At 36.0% G+C, this 22895-nt stretch overlaps 1 protein-coding gene across 2 annotated transcripts in view; it reads right to left on the reverse strand.

Annotated features, from left to right (window-relative positions):
* PIK3R4 (phosphoinositide-3-kinase regulatory subunit 4) overlaps positions 1-22895 on the reverse strand; it is a 73746-nt gene that overhangs the window by 43309 nt on the left and 7542 nt on the right. For both annotated transcript variants that reach the window (XM_005545738.4, XM_074031021.1), the window contains exons 3-7: positions 16951-17084; positions 14628-15210; positions 11405-11539; positions 9557-9778; positions 4788-4961 (exon numbers count right to left, since the gene is read on the reverse strand). In XM_005545738.4, coding sequence (XP_005545795.2) covers positions 4788-4961; positions 9557-9778; positions 11405-11539; positions 14628-15210; positions 16951-17084 — 1248 coding nt within the window. The remainder of the gene's footprint in view (positions 1-4787; positions 4962-9556; positions 9779-11404; positions 11540-14627; positions 15211-16950; positions 17085-22895) is intronic.

Here is a 22895-nt window from a genome sequence, read left to right on the forward strand (position 1 = left end):
AGGTAGGGATCAAATAAGTTATTTCAAACTATTGGGATAAACAAATTTTTACATTATAACATAACTGACAAAAGTATTTTGCCACAATGTTACTATCAGGAGCCTTCACATACTCAATGACCCTGAGGCATAAACTCAATCAAGTGGACACACTGTTTATAATATTCTCTTATCATAAATATCACAGCAGTACCACAAAAGAATAGAAACAGTTACCTCATAGCTGAGGACTTAAAATTTATATTTTTTTAGTCAGAACTAAAATTGTGTGGGCACTACTCATTTATAACACTGGATTAAAAACTGTTACAAACATAACAAGTCCCAACAGCATATAGCTAACTATTATTCCCCAACTTGTACCCAAGGGGCAGAGAAATTGGGGAGAAGTTACTTCTCCAAGCTACAGCATAAAGATGAAAGGAACAATCTGGCCCATCTGATATTCTTTTAATGCAGTGGTTTGATCAAATCTAACACATAACTCACAGTTACTTTCACAAGCCATTAATGAATGGAAACAAAAAAGCTGAAAACATGATACCTATTCTTAAAAAGTTTAAAATATGACATTAAACCAAAGAATTAAATGTCTTTCCATACCTTTTAACGATTTTATGTACTAAACATAAAATCAATGATTTCAACTAATTGACATTAGACTAACCTGATTTAGAATAAAATCCAAACTTTTAAAGGCAAGAAAAATTGTATTAGCTCTGAGGATGCAAACACATCAGCATTCAGAGGATATTTATTTATCCTCTGATATTTATTTAATGTATATAAGAAATACACATTAACAGAGAAACAGGAATACAATTATAGGCTAATAATACTTATATTAAAAGGGGAAGGAGAAAAGATGCATTCGAAACATCCCTCTCCCAAGGTCTCGCATTTCTAAATCTTCTAATTATAAATGAAGAAGATTTTGTCTATTTCATAAATACCCTGCAGCCTCTGATCCATCCAACAAGGGACAGTGAGTATTTTCCCTGTGATAAGAGGGAAAATGAGGATTGGAAAAACATTGGTAAACCTCCAGAAAGTAGCTAAACCCATAACGGTTTGACAGGAGTTGGGAACTGTATTATAATGTATTATTTATTCTTAACTTTCCTGTATTATACAACCACACTCATTCACTTTGTATACACCTGCAGTATACAAAGGATACTTCTCTGCCCCCTTGCTTTTGGTTTATATCACTTGCTTTAGCCAATGAATATTAGGACAAACAGGAATTTGAAATGTGCTACATAGCTGGGTTTGCCCTCTCGTGCTTCTGCCATCACCATGAGAACATTATGTGGGTAGCCACTGCCCCTACAATGAGGGCCCCAGAATGAGACAGATGAATCACAGTCATCACAGACAACCTGGAGATGAAGAATCTGAAGCAGGCCACCTATACAACCCACGGGTGCATGATGAAAAATTTACTGAAGGATTTATTGAGATTCTGTGGTTGACTGTTCTACAGCATTATTATATCAGAAAGTAGGTGCCTGATACAAAGCACCTCAAATACTCAAAACAAGAAGCCTGAATCTAAAGAACTGCCTATGAAATAGCCTATTCAATCTTTTCTTCCCTTTTTTTTTTTTCTGAGACAGAGTTTCGCTCTTATTGCCCAGGTGGAGTGCAACGGCACAATCTCAGCTCACCGCAACCTCCACCTCCTGGGTTCAAGCAACTCTCCCGCCCCAGCCTCCCGAGTAGCAAGGAATACAGACATGCACTGCCAAGCCTGGCTAATTTTGTATTTTTAGTAGAGACGGGGTTTCTCCATGTTGATCAGGCAGGTCTTGAACTCCCGACCTCAGGTCGGAGTTCGCCTGCCTCGGCCTCCCAATCAATCTTTTCTTTATCTAGCACATTCAACTTATCAGAAGAAAAGTGTGGGGGAAAATATTCACAATAGCTAAATGGGAAGAGTATAGTTTTTAAAAGGAGTACCAAAGAAATCACAATCACCATCAAAACCACCACCACTATTCTCTTTAAGAGTCACTAGGCAGTGAAAACAACATGGCTGAATAGGACATTTCAGTGTTCATCCTCTTGTAGAAAAAAATCTGTTTTAACAACTATCAATGCATAAAAACACCATTACAAAGGAATCCAGGTGAGAGATTACAGCACCAGGGTATAGCACAAAAATGAGAAAAGCCCCAAAGAAGAGGGCAGGAAGGGTAGTTTCACATAACCCATGTCAACATTCCCCAAAGTCCAGGCAGCCAGCACAGAGCAACAAGAGCGAAACTCCGTCTCTAAATAAATAAATACTAGCCAGGCATGGTGGCACATGCTTGTGGTTCCAGCTACTTGAGGCTGAGGCCGGAAGAGAGCTTGAGCCAGGGAGATCAAAGCTGCAGTGAGCTGTGATCACACCACTGCACTCCAGCCTGGGTGACAGAGCAAAACCGTGTGTCTTTAAAAAAAAATTAAAAACGGAACTATCTATGATCTTACAATCCCACTTTTGGGTATATATCCAAAGGAAATGAAATTAGTATGTTGAAGGGATATCTGCACTCCCATGTTCACTGCAGCATTATTCATAAGAGTCGAGATAGGAAATCAACTTAAGTGTCCATTGATGAATGAATAAAAAAAAAATGGTGTATATATACAACTAAAATACTACTCAGTCCTAAAAAATAAAAATATCCTGTTATTTGAAACAACACAGATGAAACTGGAGAACATTATGCTAAGTAGAATAAGCCAGAAACAGAAAGACAGATATTGTATGATCGAAGTAATAATACATATTATCTAAAAAAGCTGAACTCATAGAAGTAGAAAGTAGTATGGTGATTACCAGGGGCTCGGGTAGAAGGGAGGGTAGAATGGGCAGGTGTTAGTCAAAGGATACAAAAGTTCAGTTAGACAAGATGAATAAGTTCCTGTACAGTGTATGTGCAAGTACAGCATGGTGATCATAATTAATAAAAATGTATACTCGAAAATCACTGGGATATAACTTTTTTTTTTTTTTTTTTTTTTTTAAGACGGAGTCTCGCTCTGTCGCCCAGGCTGGAGTGCAGTGGCCGGATCTCAGCTCACTGCAAGCTCCGCCTCCCGGGTTCGGGCCATTCTCCTGTCTCAGCCTCCTGAGTAGCTGGGACTACAGGCGCCCGCCACCTCACCCGGCTAGTTTTTTGTATTTTTTAGTAGAGACGGGGTTTCACCGTGTTAGCCAGGATGGTCTCGATCTCCTGACCTAGTGATCCGCCCGTCTCGGCCTCCCAAAGTGCTGGGATTACAGGCTTGAGCCACCGCGCCCGGCCTGGGATATAACTCTTAAAATGTTCTTACCACTAAAGAAAAAGAACTATGGATATGTCAATTAACTTGATTACCATAATTACTTCACAAAGTATACATATATCAAAATATCATGTTGAACATAATATACTATCTTTATTTGTTGATTATACATCAATAAAGCAGGGGAAAAAAATCACTACAACAGAATATACATAGTTTAAAAACAGAATGAGAGAGATGCATATAGTCTATCATTTGTTTTAAATAAGTAGGTGTTTCTAAGTTACTAAAATTGTTTACTTTTAAAGTTTTAAATGCCAACAAATGATTGTTTACTTGATTTTTCTCAGAAAACTGTTTTTCCCCCCCATAGTTTTCATATCAAATTCAGTTGTAGTTCTAAGAGAGTTATCCATCGAAGAAGTAGTACCACACTGGGTTTATTCTGCACATAAACATAATTTATTTTGACACTAAAGATATATGAGCACTCCATGTATTCATCCTGGGATCAAAGACTAGAAATAACAAGGTCCAGAAAAATCTCCGCAAACTTTGTGTGCAGGGGTAAAAAACTATTTTCATGATAATTTTTGCTTTAAAATTGATGCGCATCTGTTTTGTAGATAAATAAAATGCTAATTATAAGCTATATTAAATTTCAAAAATAATGTCCAAAAGTTATTTGGAAATAACTAATTAGGCCACAGAAGCAATGTATTATGTGAAATCATAATAGAACAAATATATTATTCAAGTCTATGAATTCTTAACTGGTAATCAATGCAGTGACAGATCCTTCACATCCAATTTTTAACTTGACTGCTGGTCAAGTGCCCAAAAATAATTTTCATTTTCAGACCAGTCAAGGCTTGACCCATATCATGGTTTTTTTTAAAAACAAAGTCTTGGCTAGGCACGGTGGCTCATGCCTGTAATCCCAGCACTTTGGGAGGCTGGGGCAGGCAGATCACAAGGTCAGGAGTTTGAAACCAGCCTGGCCAACATGGTGAAACTCCGTCTCTACTAAAAATACAAAAAAAATAAGCTGGGCATGGTGGCAGGCACCTGTAATCCCAGCTACTCAGGAGGCTGAGGCAGGAGAATGGCTTAAACCTGGGAGGTGGAGGTTGCAGTGAGCCAGGATCACACCACTATACTCCAGCCTGGGCGACAGAGTGAGACTCTGTCGCAAAACAAACAAACAAAATAAAACACCAAAGTCTTGCTTTTTGACAAGGGTAACACAGACTTAACAACAGATGAAAACAAAGCAGTACTTCCCAACCAGCCTGGAGGGCCCAATGAGTCAGCTTGTCTGTCTGTCACATACACATAAGCATGCACATATACACATACATACATGCATGCACACCCACACAATCAACGGTAGGAACCCCACACAATCAATAGTAGGAACAATAAAGTTGCAATTCTTATTCTATATTACCTAGAAATTTTATAAAGTTTTTCCAATCTCGTTCTAATTTTGAGAAACAGAAACTTACCAATATCACTGGCGAATTCGTAAACATGGGGTTTTTGTAGCAGTCCTAACTGGCACATACAAGTAAGGGCATAAAGAGCTTTCACAATGACAAATTCCTCAGCATCACTAAGACCTTGTTGCAGCAGGGGCTTGAGAATTGAGGAGCTTTGCCAGCCAACATAGGCAGCAACACCTGGAAATGAAAAGCAATATTATGTGATTATTCAATACCTAAAAATACATATATCATTAAGTAAAGTAATAAAATTAAGCAAAAGTCAAACATACTGATCAATTACCTAGGAAAGAACATTGCACTTCCTACCCAGCATGATAAAGTTAAAAAGACCCACAGCAAAGCAAATCATCAGGAAATTCTCAGACACCATAGAAAAGCTAAGATCCTAAGAACTTATAGAAATGAAAATATAGGTCTCATAAAAAGGAAGAATCAGAGTGGAATTATATAATCTTCAGCAACAATGGAGGTTAGAAGACAAGACATAGGCAAGCAAGGCATTAAAAGTTATGAAAAGAATTCTATTTTCAGTCAAACTATCAATTAAATAAAAAAGTCATTTCAAGACATATAAGGACTATTAAAGGTTTGCCCCCCATGCAACCCTTTCTAGGAAAGTTTCAACCTAAGAATTCAAGGGCAAAAAAAAGCTAGCAAAGACCTAGAAATCAGTCAGCCCTTATTAGAATTAACAGCTAATAAATTTCAAGAATGTCATCGAAAAGAAAATGGAATAGATTCTAAGTAACAAATAAAATTAATAAGAAAGAAGCTAGCTATTACGGTTGTGGTGACAATATATTACTTTTCTTTCTAAAAAGAGAACAAAGAAATCTAAAATTCTGGAACAAACAAAAAATTGCTCAAGAAAATCACAGTCCAAATATGAAATTAAAATAGTGTATTTAGTACCTAGAAGAGGGAGCAAAGTAGAATCCACTGGCCTTGCTATAAACATACTCAAATGGTGAGGGGGCAGTCACTGAACTGGGATTATGATGGAGCAAATATAATTACAGTATACTACTTGGCTCCACAGTCAATAAAATTTACACATTCCTAATCATGTATTTTGTTTTGAAGCTTCATAATCAGTCTATACCAGACTTCATTGTGATTATAGAACAGAATGTATTATTAACTATGACAAAAAAATTGTTGAGAATTCTCAATTCTCAACTAACCAAACAATAAAAAGAGAGACAAAGGTAAAGAGAAAAAAAAGGGGGCACTAATCTTGTAGTGCAAATCAGAAGTGGAGCAATACAAAATAGATTTAATTACTTCAAGTTATTAAAACAACAAACTAAAAACTAAAGCACTGAAAACAGTAGTCAACATCTCAAAAACTCAGAAGAGAAGAAGGATCAAGGAATATGAGTGAATTAAATCTTCATCTGGCACAGAAAACAAAGAGATAAAATCCAAAGTTGGTTATTCTAAAAATAGTAATATAAAAATATTATTTAGAGATATGGTAATAATCACCTGAAAACACTAAAATAAAAGCACAAAGCTGAGTAGCTGCCTCTGGAAAATCAATTATTGTTTTTCGCACATTATAAATTTTGATTAAATTTTAAATAATTTCTAAAAGCCTATTTCCTTTATGATTAAAAAATAATGTTATAATTGTTTTCTTTAATAAAAGGAAAAATACTATCTAAAATTCCAGTGGATTAAATTTAGGAACTTTACATACTGAAATGTACAATGAGCTAAAATAGCTAAAAATATTTTGAAAATGAATAATGACATCTGAAACTTACCCTATCAGATAATACAGGTGATTAAAAATATATAATAATGTAAATTGAATATGGCTATGAGTACAAGAATAGAAAAATCAATGGAACAGACTAGATAGCCAGAAAACTGATCTTAACAGACAGAGGCATGCAACAGATGATAAAACAGTTTCACAAACCAGTACGAAAAAAACAAAAAAATGCTTAATAAACTATGCTGGGAAAATCAGTTACATATCTGAGAAGAAAAAGAAAATTTAGATTTCACCTCACATCCCAGACCAAAAATAAGGATCAATTAAACAGTTAAGTATAAAAAATAAAGCACGAAAAAGAAAAGAAGACAAGCACACAACAGATTATTAATCTAATTCTGGAATGGGAAAAGACTTTACACACAAAAGTAAAAAAAAAAAATCACAAAGCAAAAAGATCGAATAAACTGACTTCAGAAAAACTGTCTACAAAAAAGATTTAAAAATCAAGTTAAAGAACTAAGAAATGTGCACTTAATTTTAAAAATTAATGTTCTTAACATGTATGTAAAAGTTCAAAAAGAACAAGAAAAGCATAAATATCAGGAAAAAAAGCCAAAATAATGAATTTTAAAATTCATAGAATTAGAAATATGAATACATAATCAACATGAGGAAGTTTTTCAACTTGATAGTTAAGCTAAAATATATATATCAAAACAAGTTATCATTTTACCCTTCCAACAGGCAAGGACTAAGTAAAGCCTATTTCACACTGGATGGGTGTGCAGCACTTAATGGAGATGGGAATGCAAAATGATATAATCTTTTTGAATAGCTTATAAATGTGTCATGAGTTTTAAAAATAAATTCACATTCTTTAACAAAGTAATTAAAATTGTTCACTGCTATCCTAAGAAAATAATCAGAAACAACTACTTACATACATATGTTACATATTTACACCAAATATATAGATAATCTATATATGACAGAAAAAAATGAAAATAATTTAAATATCCAAAAGAAGGGTTAAATTTTTGCAAAACTATATAATGGAATAGTTTAGACCTATTAAATTATGGTTTCAAATAAATTTTTAATGATATGAAAAAATGCTTAAAGTATGTTATTAGAAAAAAGTATAAGAAATAATAAAATAAAATTTGGAAGTAATATAATATATACACAGCACTTATGCCAGGTACTGCTACATATATTAATTCAACTATCCCCTAACAACCAGTAAGACAGGCACTATTCTTATTTTCATTTTACAGATAGGTAAACTAAGCCACAAAAAAATTAAATGATTTTCCAAGAGCCACCACTAGTGACAAAGCGAACACTTGAACCCAGAAGTCTAGCTCTAGAAGGCTCCAGAAGCCTTCTCTTAACCATCAGCATATGACAGAAAGGGATAAATGTGATGGAAAGAGAAAAGGAAGTGCTATGGGAAAAAAACATCAAAGCTTTAACAGAGATTGTGCATGGGTTGTAGGATTAACCATCATTTATTTTCTTCTTGGTTTCTATATTTTCCAAATTTTTCTAAGTTTTATTTCCAAAAGTAATATAAGCATGTATTACTTTCAACAATTAAAAAAATTTATTTTTAAATTAAAAAAGAGCTAATATATATTTCAAAGAACACATGAATTGACCAATAGATAGGGGAAGTTGTAAGAAACAACTTTTCCCGAGAAAGAAATAAAAATAGCATTATTAGGAAGAAGAAGAGAGCAAGGAAGTCAAAAAGATGTAAGAATCAAAGAATAATACTGTATTCAGAAACTGAGTTAGATGAAGTCCTAGATGGAAGGCTGAGATGCATCTATAAATTAATCTAAAAATAAGAAACAAAAGATGTCTGAAAAGAAAAAAAACAGGTACAGTAATTTCCAAAAATAACAAAGCAAGAAAAACAGGGAATTTCAAAGTTTTTCAAAGTAGAAAGTACCCTTTCTTCCAAAACATATGAGAGTATTTGTAGAAATATCAATCCTGTTGCCACATAGGTTTCTTGCATTTTATTTTTTTAGAAAACAAAAATCAAAACAGCGAACCTTTCCTAGACTGTTGGGAACCAAAACTTTAAGTCTTACAGCTTCCTGCTACCTCACAAGAAAGTGTGGATACCAGTCAAGCTTTCTATTGTGCAGAATAGTCTTTAAACTTTTTGGGTTAACAGATAAACTATTACAACCATGTGAGAAATGATATAATGGGGGTATTGGATAATCATAATAATATGAATTTAGCATATATTTCATAATTGGCCAAATCTTAAACTGAAAAGATCAGTACATTCAGGGAAAAGGGGATCTGTTATTATTTAAAAGAGAAAAATATTAAATCCTGTATCAAACATGACTTAACTCATGCAAAATACTGTCCACTTCATTTACTTCTAATTCTGAATCCAAATGTAGTAGAAGCCATGCATATAAAACATAAGATGTCTGATTTTAGATATATCTAAAAATCAAGAATGGTAAAATGAAAGAACAGCAAAAAAAAAAAAAAAAATGCTGCTTAAATTTTCAAAAATTTTCAGTTACACAAAGCAAAGCCTTTAACTTAATTCTTTCCAACTACATTGATTTTCAACCACGATTATATTTTAACTGTTATTTTCTGATTCTAAAGGTGATGCGTGTTCACTTTTATTAACATGTTTATAAACATATATGATTCCTGTTATTGTTACCTTTACACAACAGCAACCATACTTTAAGAGGATTTACAACCTACTTATGTCACTTTAACATACCTCACGGTACTTTCCAGGTCATTATTCTGTCTAAATATAGTTTTTAACGACCACATGGTATTCCTTCATACGGATGTAACACAGGTTGATTTACCAACCCTTGATTTTACCAAGCTAAAATACTTACATCATCCAAAAGCTGCATGAAGACAGAAATACTAGGAATTCATTTGATTATTAATGAAATTTGGTAGTATCTATCCTTCAGATTGCATGGAAGTATTTGAGAGGATGATTAAAAATCTTAAATGAATTTAAAAGCAAAAAACATACCAACTATACTATCAAAAAATGCTCCACGTAGATGCCAATCATTCTTATCATTTAGGAAAGTAATCATGTGGGACAACAAAACATCATTGGCTTTCTGACGTCCAAAGAATACACACAGCCGTGTTATTCCATTTTCCATCAAGGTTTGTTTTACAATATTTTCAGGATCACTTAGCAAAGTAACAACTTTCTGCTGGACCATTTCATGTAAGGCTTGGAGCTCTAAAAAAAAAAAAAAAAGAAAGAAAGAAAGAAAGAAATAGTTAAGAAAAGGCCAATTTTCCCCCATACAGATAGTCCCAGTCTTCTCTCTTACTCATCAGAGAGACTGATTACAGAAGCCACCTAAGTCTTTAATCGCCAATTTTTTCCATTATTCAAAGCTCTGAAGGATAGGAAACTGAAATATAAAGTGAAGAAGATCCTAACAAGCAGATGCCACAAGCATAGTTACTATCTCACTAATTAAATAGTTTCATTTATGAGCTCAAGGGGAAAATTATAGAGAAGCACCAGAAAGGAAATCACATGGCCCCAGTAAGATCCCAGTTAATCAAGGACTTGAAAATACTGGATAGGATCAGGATATAATATGACGGTACTGAGCAATCCTTTTAGAAAGTGTTTTTAAAGGTCAGTTTATTTTAGAAAGCCAGAAAACGCACTGCAAGTTCTGTCGAGGCTTTACTTCATCTGGCCACTGTCATCTTCTCTGTCCTTATCTCTTACTCACCCTCACTTTTTCTCACTTATTTATTTACTTAGTTGCCTGTCTTCTTTTTACTAAAATGTAAGCTCAAGAGCAAGGATCATTTCTATCTGATTCACCGCCATGCTCTAGTGCTTAGGGCAGGCTCCTGATTGCCTTATACAGAACTAATCTTTAACAATTATCTGAATAAACAGAAGACAGGGGCCACTCTTGGTCCAGCTACTCCTGTCAAGGAAAAAGTTAACTGGTCTGACATGCAAAACTATATGCTCACATTAAGAAAAACTTTAGATTCCCTCCCCCAAAATTTTAACATTTAACTTTATTATCGAAATAGGTCCAATTACATGGTTATAGGAAAATATTATTTTCCAAGTAATTCCACAAAAAAAGGCTAGGATTTCCTGACACATCCTCCTGAAACTTCAAAATTATTCCACTGTATTCAACTCTAGATAATACATGTTGTCTAAAAATGGTGCCATTCTAACAAGTAACAGCAATTGTAGCTGTTTGTAGCATAAAATTCTAAAAAACTAGATTTCTCTAATTTTTCAGAGCTAGAAGTATCTTGGAGAAAATTACACCTATTACTTTACTTCTAAATCTTTTACTCAACAAACATTAAGTAAAAATCTGTAGAGTTGTATAATGCAAAGAAACCTAAGACAAGGACTTTGACTTCAATAAGTTTACCATCATCACATCTGCTCCTTTACGGTTTTGAAATGTAAATCACAATCAGTATGAAATAAAAACAATTTATGATTGAGGATACTCAGAATATACTCACATAAGGGGAAAAGGTTTAGCTTCTTTAGCTATGAGGTTTCTAATTTTTTCTTCTTTTATGAGAATTACATAATTCAGCCGGCTTTACTGTTCACACAAATCAATTCTGGCTGACAAACAATTGAATTTAGCATTCACGGTGACAAGCTGATTGTTTTCGAGTAAGGTACCAGTATATGAGGATAGAGAGAATAATTAGACACCTGGGACTCTTCCTATTTAATATATATATATATATCTGGTATTCCTTCACCTTACATGAAAACTACAAATGATAGTTTTACAAGTTAGCATCAGCAATTCATTCTAAACAACAGGAAATCTGGAAGAGAAAATTATACAACCTGTGTCATAATTTCCATTTGGATGTGTAACTTCATCTATTTCTTCATTATTGGGGTCATTTTCCATATTAAGATTTTTTAACTGTACTAATTCCAGGAATCTCAAAGCTGTTTCTGCCAGCAGAGCTATGTTTTCTATAAAATAAAAAGGAAGAAATTTATAATTACAGTCTTAACTCTCTGTAAAGCTTGTAACTTTTCCTCCCTGTCTTTATACATAAATAATCATAAGCCTATGGGAAAAGCAGAACGTTTCAATTTAGCATTTAACCTAATCAGATTTTAGTAACCCAGTTCATAATCTATAACTATCTCCAAACTGCCAGTCTTATTAACGAAACACAGCTTTAAAAAATAATAATACAAAAACAATCTAATACCCCATTTACTGAGGACAAAAAAAAAGCCTAATTCTCTGCAGGGACTTACCCTTCAAACACTATCCTTGACAAGTGAGAGATATTTATTAGACTAACAAAGAAACATCCACATTAAAATAACAGATCAAGCTAAGCTTTGGAATCAGACAGACCTGGGTTCAAATCTCAACCTTGCCACTTACTAACTTGGCCATTTAAGCAATCTGAGGCTCCGTTTCTTCACACACAAATGAAGAGTCACAACTGCCTCAAAGAGAAACCATTGTTAGACTGCTTTACAAGTGATACTCAAGTTCTTAGTGAACCAAAGTGGCAGACTGTTTGCCACATTACTACAGCTGTCTATATCTTCTCCTTTCCCTTTCTGATGACCTACAAAGACTGATACTCCTCACTGCTGCAAAATAACTACTTGTAATTTCTGCTGTCACATTTACTATCAATTGTATCTGCTCTTCACTTATACTTTCTTCTCTTACCTTGCCTCCCACTTAACATATGTGTTTCTTAACATATGACCATAACCGGTCAAAGACTGTACTCTTTTCCTTCTTAGCAGTGAACAGCACTGAACATAGTTTAACTACCTTAAACTTAAAATAACCTTACTTTTTCCTTACTTTCCAACATCTCTGAAATCGAAATGTACCTTATGGCAGTTGAGATCTTTGAGTCAATCAAATACAATTATTCCCTTCATCCTGGGGTCCTACTCCCCACCCCTGCCAGGTTCAACAATGCTCTGAATAGAATAAAAATTTACCTCTAAGTAAGCAAGATGTTAATACCCTATAACGCCTGCTCACCCCAAAGATGGAAAAACTCTGGGCCATATCCTGATAATATGCCAAAAATTCTAGATGAGTATCCCCACTTTAATGAGCAAATTTTTATTAGGAAAAGTCTCTTACTTTCCTGGGTACCTCTAAAGTGTGAGTAGATCTATGCTTATTTCCCCATAAACCACAGCACACTTGGAAGTTCACTTTACACAAATCTGTACCAGCATCTATCATATTTAAAAAATACTGTAAAGAAATAAATGATTTTAAACTTTTATAATTACTGACACATATTTTAATTATATTTAACCATACACATTCAAATACACTGGCTCTATTTTAAAAGACCACAAATTAGCCAGGCGTGGTGGCACATTCCTATAGTGTTTGGAGGGCTGTATTTGGAGGATGGCTTGAGCCTGGGAAGTCAAGGCTGCAGTGAGCCATGATCTCCCCACTGCATTCCAGCCTGGGTGATCACATACTGGGCCGTGAAGAAATGACAATGCAAGGTGCTGGCACTGACCCTGGGTTATCATGGACTCTCACCATAAAGACCCAGAAGACCAAAGAAAAGCAGGATTGCTTCAAAACCAAGGTCTAGAACAGGAGCTCTGAGAACTGAGAAATAGACCAAATACATTTGGGTCACGTTATTTAGTCTCTCCTAACCCCAATTTCCTCACCTGTCATATGAAGGTAATATAACATCTAATGCTCAAGGTTGTTGCAGCTAACCCTTGCAACAACCTAGAGCAGATTTTTCAATAAACAGTAGCTATTATTTTTATGTGATAGCTATTAGCAACTGAGTGTCAATATGTTAATATGGCACCTCATCAGAACATGACCTGTTTAACACAATTGAGAACAGATTAAGATACACTGCACCAAAAAGTAGGATCATAAAATTCTGGTAAAGAAGATAGAGCTTGTTTTTAAAACTGAGAAACTTTGATTTGATTTGATTTTATCTGGTTCAATTATTTATATTTGCCAAGTGAGTTACAACTATGCTTTGTTATAAATTATAAACTTTTATGTGTCTTAGAGAAATCCCGGATTTCTGAGCCTGAAGTTCATACCTATATGGTTACAGAAACCATAAATAAATAAATAGGCAAAGATATACATAAATAAAAATATATCTATGAGGAAACATAAAAACACCTAACAATCACCAATCACTTTTTGGGTGTGCCTAGAGATAAGACCAGAGTCCAAAGACCATTTTTCGCATGTTTCATTAAAATAATGACAAACAAATCATAAAATGAATGAACTATGTTTGTTTAAAAAAAAAAAAAGACAATATCATCACCACACACGTACTATTTACAAAGACTTCAAAACAGAATCCCTGATTTCTTTCAGATTATATTATAGAAATAAATTATTTATACTCAGCGATATTATATATATTCAGTGGAATTTCTCATGCAGAAATAAGCTCTCAGAATTAATTTGGGGAGCTAGAAATATGAATCTGTATCACCTGATTTTGAGTGAGAATTACAGGCAAAACAGGTAGGTGTGTATAACACACCCACCTCATCACAAAGAAGATGTACATCCTAAACAGCACAGTAACTGGAAAAACCACCTTAAACTTCAGCAAGTTAGTATGCTAGGTTCTTTCAACATCAAATTATCCAGCAAAATTAATCTTTTTCAGCAGCAATAGACTGTTATATCCTAAAACTGATAGTCAAATAACCATATTTATCAGAGAAACTTCATAAAGGCCTGAAGACACTAGATCAGAAGCACATACTTGTAAACATTAGTAACATTAGTCTTATTCCAAGTTGAATGTAATATTCCTAAGAAAATCACAAAATTCCATCACTTGATAATTCTGATCGTTTCAAAAGTGAGAGAACACACAAACATTGATTCCCAGGAACACAGTATCTAGAAATATTATCAAAATGTACACAAACAGTTCAAAGAGCAAAGTTCATACTTGGAATTCTCAAACAAATCAGAAAAACAAGCAGTATTATAGTCATTAACTTAAAAATTATCTAAGTGGTTAATATTTGGACAATAAACTCTTACCAGCATAGGCTAGTCTAACGATAGTAGCATCATCTTGGGCTAAGTGGGCTATGCCTGGCAGAATGTATTCCGGATAAATATTGATATCATTACGAGGAACCTCTTTGACGAGAGCAAGAACTTTGGTCAACGTCCTCAAGGCTTCGGCCCTCACCCTGGGAACAGAGTCATTGCTGAAATGCAAAAGATATGGAGTAATCCGATCCAAAAGAATTTCAACACTTAATCTTGGAGCCAAATGAAGAATAAGTTCCAAAGCAGCTAATTTGGAATCACAGTATTTAAGGGTCTGTAGGCAGGATGTTATAACAGATACCAAGATAACCAGCCCATTTTCCTTAGGCTCTCCTTCGGCTTTTTCTGGCAGATCATGTCCACAGAGATTGTGAATAATGTTGCCCAAATCCTTCCGTATAACCAGAATACGCTCATCTGCAGAAAGAAACGTTTCCTTGGCAAACTGGGCCATGTAGGGCTGAAGGAAAGTGTAAAATATTTCAGGAAAGGCGTTGCCACGCTGCTGTTTTAAGTAATCTTCTGCCTCTAAACGTTTATCTGGCTCACGGTGAATCATCTGAGTTACCTACACCAAGGAAAGAAAAGGAATTAAAATAGATTTGAGAATAGAAAAGTAAAGCAGATGGAAGGCAATTTACATACGATGTAAAGGATCTTTCAGAACCTGACTGCTAAGTGATTGTGACTCCATCATCCTAGAAAGCAGCAAAAAATCATATACAAATATATTACAGATGGCCCTGACACATAAACAGGAGGTTATACCATGGCTCAGTATTCCCCATTTCTTAAAATAGGGACTAATATATTGCTGTCCACAACTCAAAGATTCTTATAAACTTTTCTGAGTAGGAGATACCATGAAGGATCTGAGGAAAGCAATGGATTTTCTCCAGAGAAAAATGTATACACACAATTTCTGCATTAAAAAACCCATACAATTCTGGAAGGAATCACAGAACCCCTAAAATCCATTTACATATCCAGGGTTGAGTTATGGTTCAGAACCTTATTGCCACAAGTGCAAAGGAATCTGTGGGTTAAGTATAGCTCTAGAATCTAATCAATAGGGGACTCAGTGGCTTAAAGTTTTCAAATAGTGTCAAAGAGATGTTAAATTCTGCAAACACTAGAAATGGTACACCTCATTTGAATTTATCCTATGTTTTCTAGTATCATAGGGAAATAAATATTTTTCAATGCACAGAACATAGTTTAATCTTTCCTGGACACTCATAGGGTATCAGTCATTATTTAAATAAAATATCACAAAATGTATTGAGTTATCTGAACTTTGTTTATATTTTAAATAAGAGCCTAGTAGTGAACATGGGGGAATCAAATGTACTAAAAGAAAATGTTAACTAGTCAGAATTGCTTTTAGTTTGATTAGGCCCTAAAGATTAAACAAATTCACTTCTTTCGCAGTTAAGAAAATGTACGCCCAAAGACATGAAGTTAACCAAAGCAACATAACAACTATGTGCCATACCCAAAGACAGAACATTACACCAACTCCTAATCCAGTGTACTGTTCAATAAATATGGCCTAAACTGGCTTCCTCTGAAGCACCTTAGTTTTTAATATTTGACATACTTAAGAGAAATTTAAATGTATTATAGATCTCCCTGTATTATATATCTCCCTACCTAATTAAATAATATTCTAAATACACCACAATCTTTTCCATGACTCAGAGTCATCACCACAATATTAGTTACCCTACAAATGACTTAGAAAAGATGCCCTCAAACAGTAATGTAGCTATGTGGCTTAGGTGATCCCCCCACACGACTCCTCACGCCCATTCTGCTATACTAATTTGTGCTTCTGTAGCTGCCTTTCCAGAGCTGCCCTCAGCTTCATATATTAATACAAAGCTATTTGCTTCTATATGCAATGGCCCTGCATTGCTGTATTATATTCAAGTTGACATTTCCTGTTCCCTCCATTTTAAATGTCTGTCTTCTTCATTTCTTACTAGCAAGCTCTATCCAGGACAACCTCTCCCACCCCTAGAAACCACCTTACCTCCTTCCAAATCTGTAAAACACGCACTGAAAATTATAGTGGGAAAATAGATAATAAATAGATTTTTTTTTAAGTCAAATGAGCTCTGTGCCTAAAGGGGAAAAAAACAGTACATTCTGCCCTAACAAAGTAGTAACAAAAGGCTGTTTATATTCGTCTATGGTGTTTTACTGCTTTATTCCAAATTTACAACATTCCAGAAATCTGATTAAAGCAAAAGTGGGAACAAGAGCCTATTAAAAACTTTATGGCAAATATTTGTAGCATAGTTACCAATTCTCTGATACTGCGATCTTCAATTTTATTTAGCACTTGTTCAGGGAAAAAATGTCCATTTCTATAAGCCAAAAGTTGAGAGAGATCAAATAATGGTACACCTTCTGTAAAAAGCTCAGCTATCACACAACCTGAAAAATAGCAGGTATAATTCTGTTAGAAAAGAGATGAAAAATATCATGCAATATAGATTGAGAACTCAGTTCATAAAACCCAAAATGCAAAAACCCCAAAGTAAATGAAATTTAAAATGCTGATGCAACATATAACTACAATCAAGCTGACAGGGAAAATGTCTATTGCCTGAACACTGGTTTCTAAAGTATAAAGTCAAAATAGAGCCATACAATTTTTCTCCCTCTTAAAAGTTAAATACTTCCCCAGTTCTGTAATTTTAAATGAATGTATAAACCAGACATGGTGGCTCACACCTGTACTTCCAGCACTTTGGGAGGCCAAGGCCAGCAGATCATCTGAGATCAGGAGTTCGAGACCAGCCTGGTCAACATGATGAAACCGCATCTCTACCAAAAACACAAAAATTAACCGGGCATGGTGGCACACACCTGTGGTCCCAGCTACCTGGGAGGCTGAGGCACAAGAATCACTTAAACCCAGGAAGTAGAGGTAGGTAGAGGTAGGCTGCAGTGAGCTGAGATCATGCCACTGCACTCCAGCCTGGATGACAGAGTGAGACTCCATCTCAAAAAAATAAAATAAAATAAAATAAAATAAAAAATAAATAAATTAAATTAAAGTATATATGTAATATATACAATTTACATATAGAGTGATAAAACAAGAAACTTTTATTTAAGTATGGACTTACAGACATTAAATTCATAAGGAACTACTACTACAAAGTCGTATCTGACAAATCATTTATTCATCATTAAACAAAAAGTTATTAGGTGACCACTATACCCTAGGCACAAGTAGTACATAAAGCAGATAAAATCCTTGCCCTCATGAAGCTTTCATTCTAGGAAGGAAGACAGAAAATAAAGCAGTGAACAAACATAATATGTGAAATGCTAAAAAGTGTAGCTGTAAGATTAGGGAGAGGAAAAGAGAGATAACTCTCATTTTGCATTTATATAATCTTCAAACCAGAAATTTTTAAAGTACCCACATTTCCAAAAGGACAACACAGTTTCACTGAATCATTACATGACAGGCATTTAACAAGTCTAAAGAGATCCTTAAATAACCTCAACTCACAGCCTGTGCATTTGCTAGTCCCTCTACCTAGAATGCTATTCCCCCAAGTACCTCCACCTCCTTCAGATCTTCAGGTGCTCAAATGTCACTCAGCAGTAAGGCCTTTCTTGATTGCCTGTTTAAAATTGCAGGCCCCACTTCCACAACTACCCCCACACCCCTCACCAGACACATTCCCTTTTCTCTTTCCTTACGGTTTTTCCCCCATAGCACCAACTTCCAGGTTATATTTTATGTACAGATGCTGCTCAATCTACAACGGGGTTACATCCCAATAAATCAATGAAAAGTTAAAAATATTGCATGGTGGCTCATGGCTGTAATCCCACCACTTTGGGAGGCCAAGACAGGCAGATCACTTGAGGTCAGGAGTTCAAGACCAGCCTGGCCAACACAGTGAAACACTATCTCTACTAAAAATACAAAAAATAGCCAGGTGTGGTGGTGCACGTTTGTAATTCCAGGTATTTGGGAGGCTAAAACAGGAGAATCACTTGAACCTGCAAGGCAGAGTTTGCAGTAAGCAGAGATTGGGCCACTGCACTCCAGTCTGGGCAACAGAGCCAGACTCTGTCTCCAAAAAAAAAAAAGAAAAAGAAAAGAAAAATAAATGGATTTAATACATGTAACCTGCTGAATTCTCCAGCTTAGCCTACCTTAAACACGCTCAGAACACTTACATTAGCCTACATGTGGGCAAACACATCTAACTCAAAGGCTATTTCACAATAAAGGTGTGAGATATTTCTCTCACATAATTTATTAATATTGAACTGAAAGTGAAAAACAGCATGATTGTATGGGTGCTCCAAATACATTTCAACTGAATGTGTATCACTTTTGCACTTTTGATTTTGGTAAAATCAAACAATCATAAGCTGAACCATTACAAAATCAGGACAGTCTGTGTTTCTTTTTGTCTATATGCCTATTAGAATACAAGTTACATGAGGAAGGGATTTTTCTACTTTTTTCACTGAAAAATCTCCAGCAACTAAGTTCCTAACACATAATAAACACTCAATAAATTTGTTAATTTCTCTCTGTATAGTGTCACATTTTAGAATAAAGGACTTCGAAAAGCAGCTATTAAAAACACCATAAGCAACAAGGAAACAGAGGACCCAAAAAATACAATTAAAATTAACCAGCTAATGTAAGTAAGTTTCTGAGCACGTTTAAGGTAGGGTAAGCTGGGAAGTTCAATAGGTTAGGTGTATTAAATGCATTTTCTACTTATATTTTCAACTTCTAATCAGTTTATTGGGATGTAACTCCATTGTAAGTTGAGGAACATAGGCACATAAAATAGAATCTAGAAGTTGGTGCTATGGGGAAAAAACAGTAGAGAAAAACACCAACTGGATCTAACAGATACCAACAGAACACTCCACCCAACGAAAGCAGAGTACAACACACGCATACTACATATACCGCCTGGTGGTGTCAGCTGTAAGAGCCAAGTGTCAAAGACAATCTAATAGCAATGAGCACTAGACAGAGGCTTCTAATATCATTCACTACATACTAAAAGAATTAGGATTCCTTAATGGCTTGTTTGAGCACTAGGGCACGGTAGGTACAATATCTTATACCAAAAAGTAAAGAAATGCTTAAAAAAAAAATTACAATAATAATGAGGACTGCCACAAGGACACGGGAATCAGCCTGAGAAGGCTCCTTCTACCACTGGCCAAATCTGAGACAACTGATGCACCAATATAATTAAGGTAATAAATACAAACGATTGAAAAAATTAAGAATTAATGTCTATACCAATAAATAAATAAATGGGGCGAAAGAGAGGATCCTTGAGTCTAGCAGAATGTTGAGGTCCTACTGTTGAATGTGGAGGAAGTGTTTCAGTGGAAGAATCATTTTTGCAACTATCATAGTAAAAATTCGATCAGGCAAGAATCATCAATGGATGCCAAATGCCAAGGGATAAACTGTAGTGATGAGCAGGATATTTGCACATCTTTTTTTGTTTGTTTTTTGATACAAGGTCTCACTCTGTCACCCAGCCCGGAGTGCAGTGGTGTGATCACAGTTCACTGTGGCCTGGACCTCCCGGGCTCAGATAATCCTCCCACCTCAGCCTCCCGGGTAGCTGAGACTATAGGCATGCACCACCACGCCCAACAAGTTTTTTGCATTTTTTTTTAGAGACAGGGTTTTACCATATTGTCCAGGCTGGTCTTGAACTCCCAGGCTCAAGAATCTGCCCACCTCAGCCTCCCAAGTGTGGGAGGCTGGGATTACAAGTGTGAGCCACCACACCAGGCATATTTGCACATCTTAAAATTTCTTCCCATAGGTTGCTTATTAGTTGCAAGGGATTAAAAAAATAGAAAACTACAGAGGGGAGAAATTTGGGAAGATTTTGACCAGATGATTAAAATTAACATCACAAACAACCATCATTTGTTTCAAGATGTGACCCTGTGAAAACCCATCATCATCTATGCAGTATTCCTACTAAGTTATAACCTAAATCTAATCACGAGGAAACATTAGACAAACTCAAAATGAGAAACATCCTATCAAAAAACAAAGGAGCGGGTGACATACAGAATGCATGTAAAAGCTGGTGAAAACGGAATAAGGTCTATACTCTAATTAACAGTAATGTACCTATGTCAACTGATTCTGATATGGTACGACAGTCATAACATGTCATCATTGGGGGAAGCTGAGTGAAGGATACCTCACTATTCTTGCAACTTCCTTTGATTCTACAATAATTCAAACTAACAAGTATAAAAATGATTTTGAAAAATTAAGTGGGGGGAGGCATTCTTCAAAAAATGGCAATGTGATAATAACAAAAAGAAAAAAAGGCTGTAGAAATATTAAAGGAGGCTAAAAGGATATGACAACTAAATGTAATATGTGACCCTAAACAAGGTCCTGCCCTGAAGCAGGCAAAATGCTATAAGAGATATGATTGGGTCAAATACAAAATTAGAATAAGAAGTGTAATTACTGTATCAATGTTAAAATTACCATAGGCATTAACTATATTGTGTTTTATAACAGACTATACCTCATTTTACAACACACTGAAGGCAGGGGAAGGTTCCAAGATGGCTGAATAGGAACAGCTCCATTCTACAGCTCCCAGCATGAGCAACGCAGAAGACGGGTGATTTCTGCATTTCCAACTGAGGTACTGGGTTCATTTCACTGGGGCTTGTCAGACAGTGGGTGCAGCCCACAGAGCGTGAGCCAAAGCAGGGTGGGGCACTGCCTCATCCGGGAAGCACAAGGGGTTGGGGAATTTCCTTTCCTAGCCAAGGGAAGCTGTGACAGACAGTACCTGGAAAATCGGGACACTCCCACCCTAATACTGCCCTTTTCCAAAGGTCTTAGCAAACAGCACACCAGGAGATTATATCCCACGCCTGGCTCAGAGGGTCCCACGCCCATGGAGCCTTGCTCACTGCTAGCACAGCAGTCTGATATGGAACTGCAAGGCCACAGCGAGGCTGGGGGAGGGGGGTCCACCATTGCTGAGGCTTGAGTAAGTAAACAAAGTGGCTGGGAAGCTCAAACTGGGTGGAGCCCACCGTAGCTCAAGGAGGCCTGCCTGCCTCTGTAGACACCACTAGAGGGGCAGGGCATAGCTGAACAAAAGGCAGCAGAAACTTCTACGGACTTAAATGTCCCTCTAAGACAGCTTTGAAGAGAGTAGTGGTTCTCCCAGCATGGAGTTTGAGATCTGAGAATGGACAGACTGCCTCAAGTGGGTCCCTGACCCCCAAGTAGCCTAATTTGCAGACACCTCGCAGTGGGGGCCGACTGACACCTCATACAGCCAGGTGTCCCTCTGAGACGAAGCTTCCAGAGGAAGGATCAGGCAGCAACATCTGCTGTTCTGCAGCCTCCGCTGGTGATACCTAGGCAAACAGGGCCTGGAGTAGACCTCCAGCAAACTCTAACAGACCTGCAGCTGAGGGTCCTGACTGTTAGAAACTAACAAACAGAAAAAGACATCCACACCAAAACCCCACCTGTATGTCACCATTATCAAAAACCAAAGGTAGGTAAAACCACAAAGATGGGGACAAAACAGAGCAGAAAAGCTGAAAATTCTAAAAATCAGAGTGCCTCTTCTCCTCCAAAGGAATGCAGCTCCTCTCCAGCAATGGAACAAAGCTGGACAGAGAATGACGTTGACAAGTTGAGAGAAGAAGGCTTCAGACGATCCGTAATAACAAACTTCTCCGAGCTAAAGGAGGATATTCGAAGCCATCGCAAAGAAGCTAAAAACCTTGAAAAAAGATTAGACGAATGGCTAACTAGAATAAACAGTGTATGGAAGACCTTAAATGACCTAATGGAGCTGAAAACCATGACACGAGAACTACGTGATGCATGCATAAGCTTCAGTAGCCAATTTGATCAAGAGGAAGAAAGGGTATCAGTGATTGAAAATCAAATGAATGAAGAGAAGCAAGAAGAGATGTGTAGAGAAAAAGAGTAAAAAGAAACGAACAAAGCCTCCAAGAAATATGGGACTATGTGAAAAGATCAAATCTGCGTCTGATAGGTGTACCTGAAAGTGATGGGGAGAATGGAACCAAGGTGGAAAACACTCTTCAGGATATTATCCAAGAGAACTTCCCCAACCTAGCAAGGCAGGCCAACATCAAATTCAGGAAACACAAAGAACTCCACAAAGATACTCCTCAAGAAAGGCAACTCCAAGACACATAATT

Source organism: Macaca fascicularis, chromosome 2 (assembly GCF_037993035.2).
Source record: "Macaca fascicularis isolate 582-1 chromosome 2, T2T-MFA8v1.1".
NCBI lineage: Eukaryota > Metazoa > Chordata > Mammalia > Primates > Cercopithecidae > Macaca > Macaca fascicularis.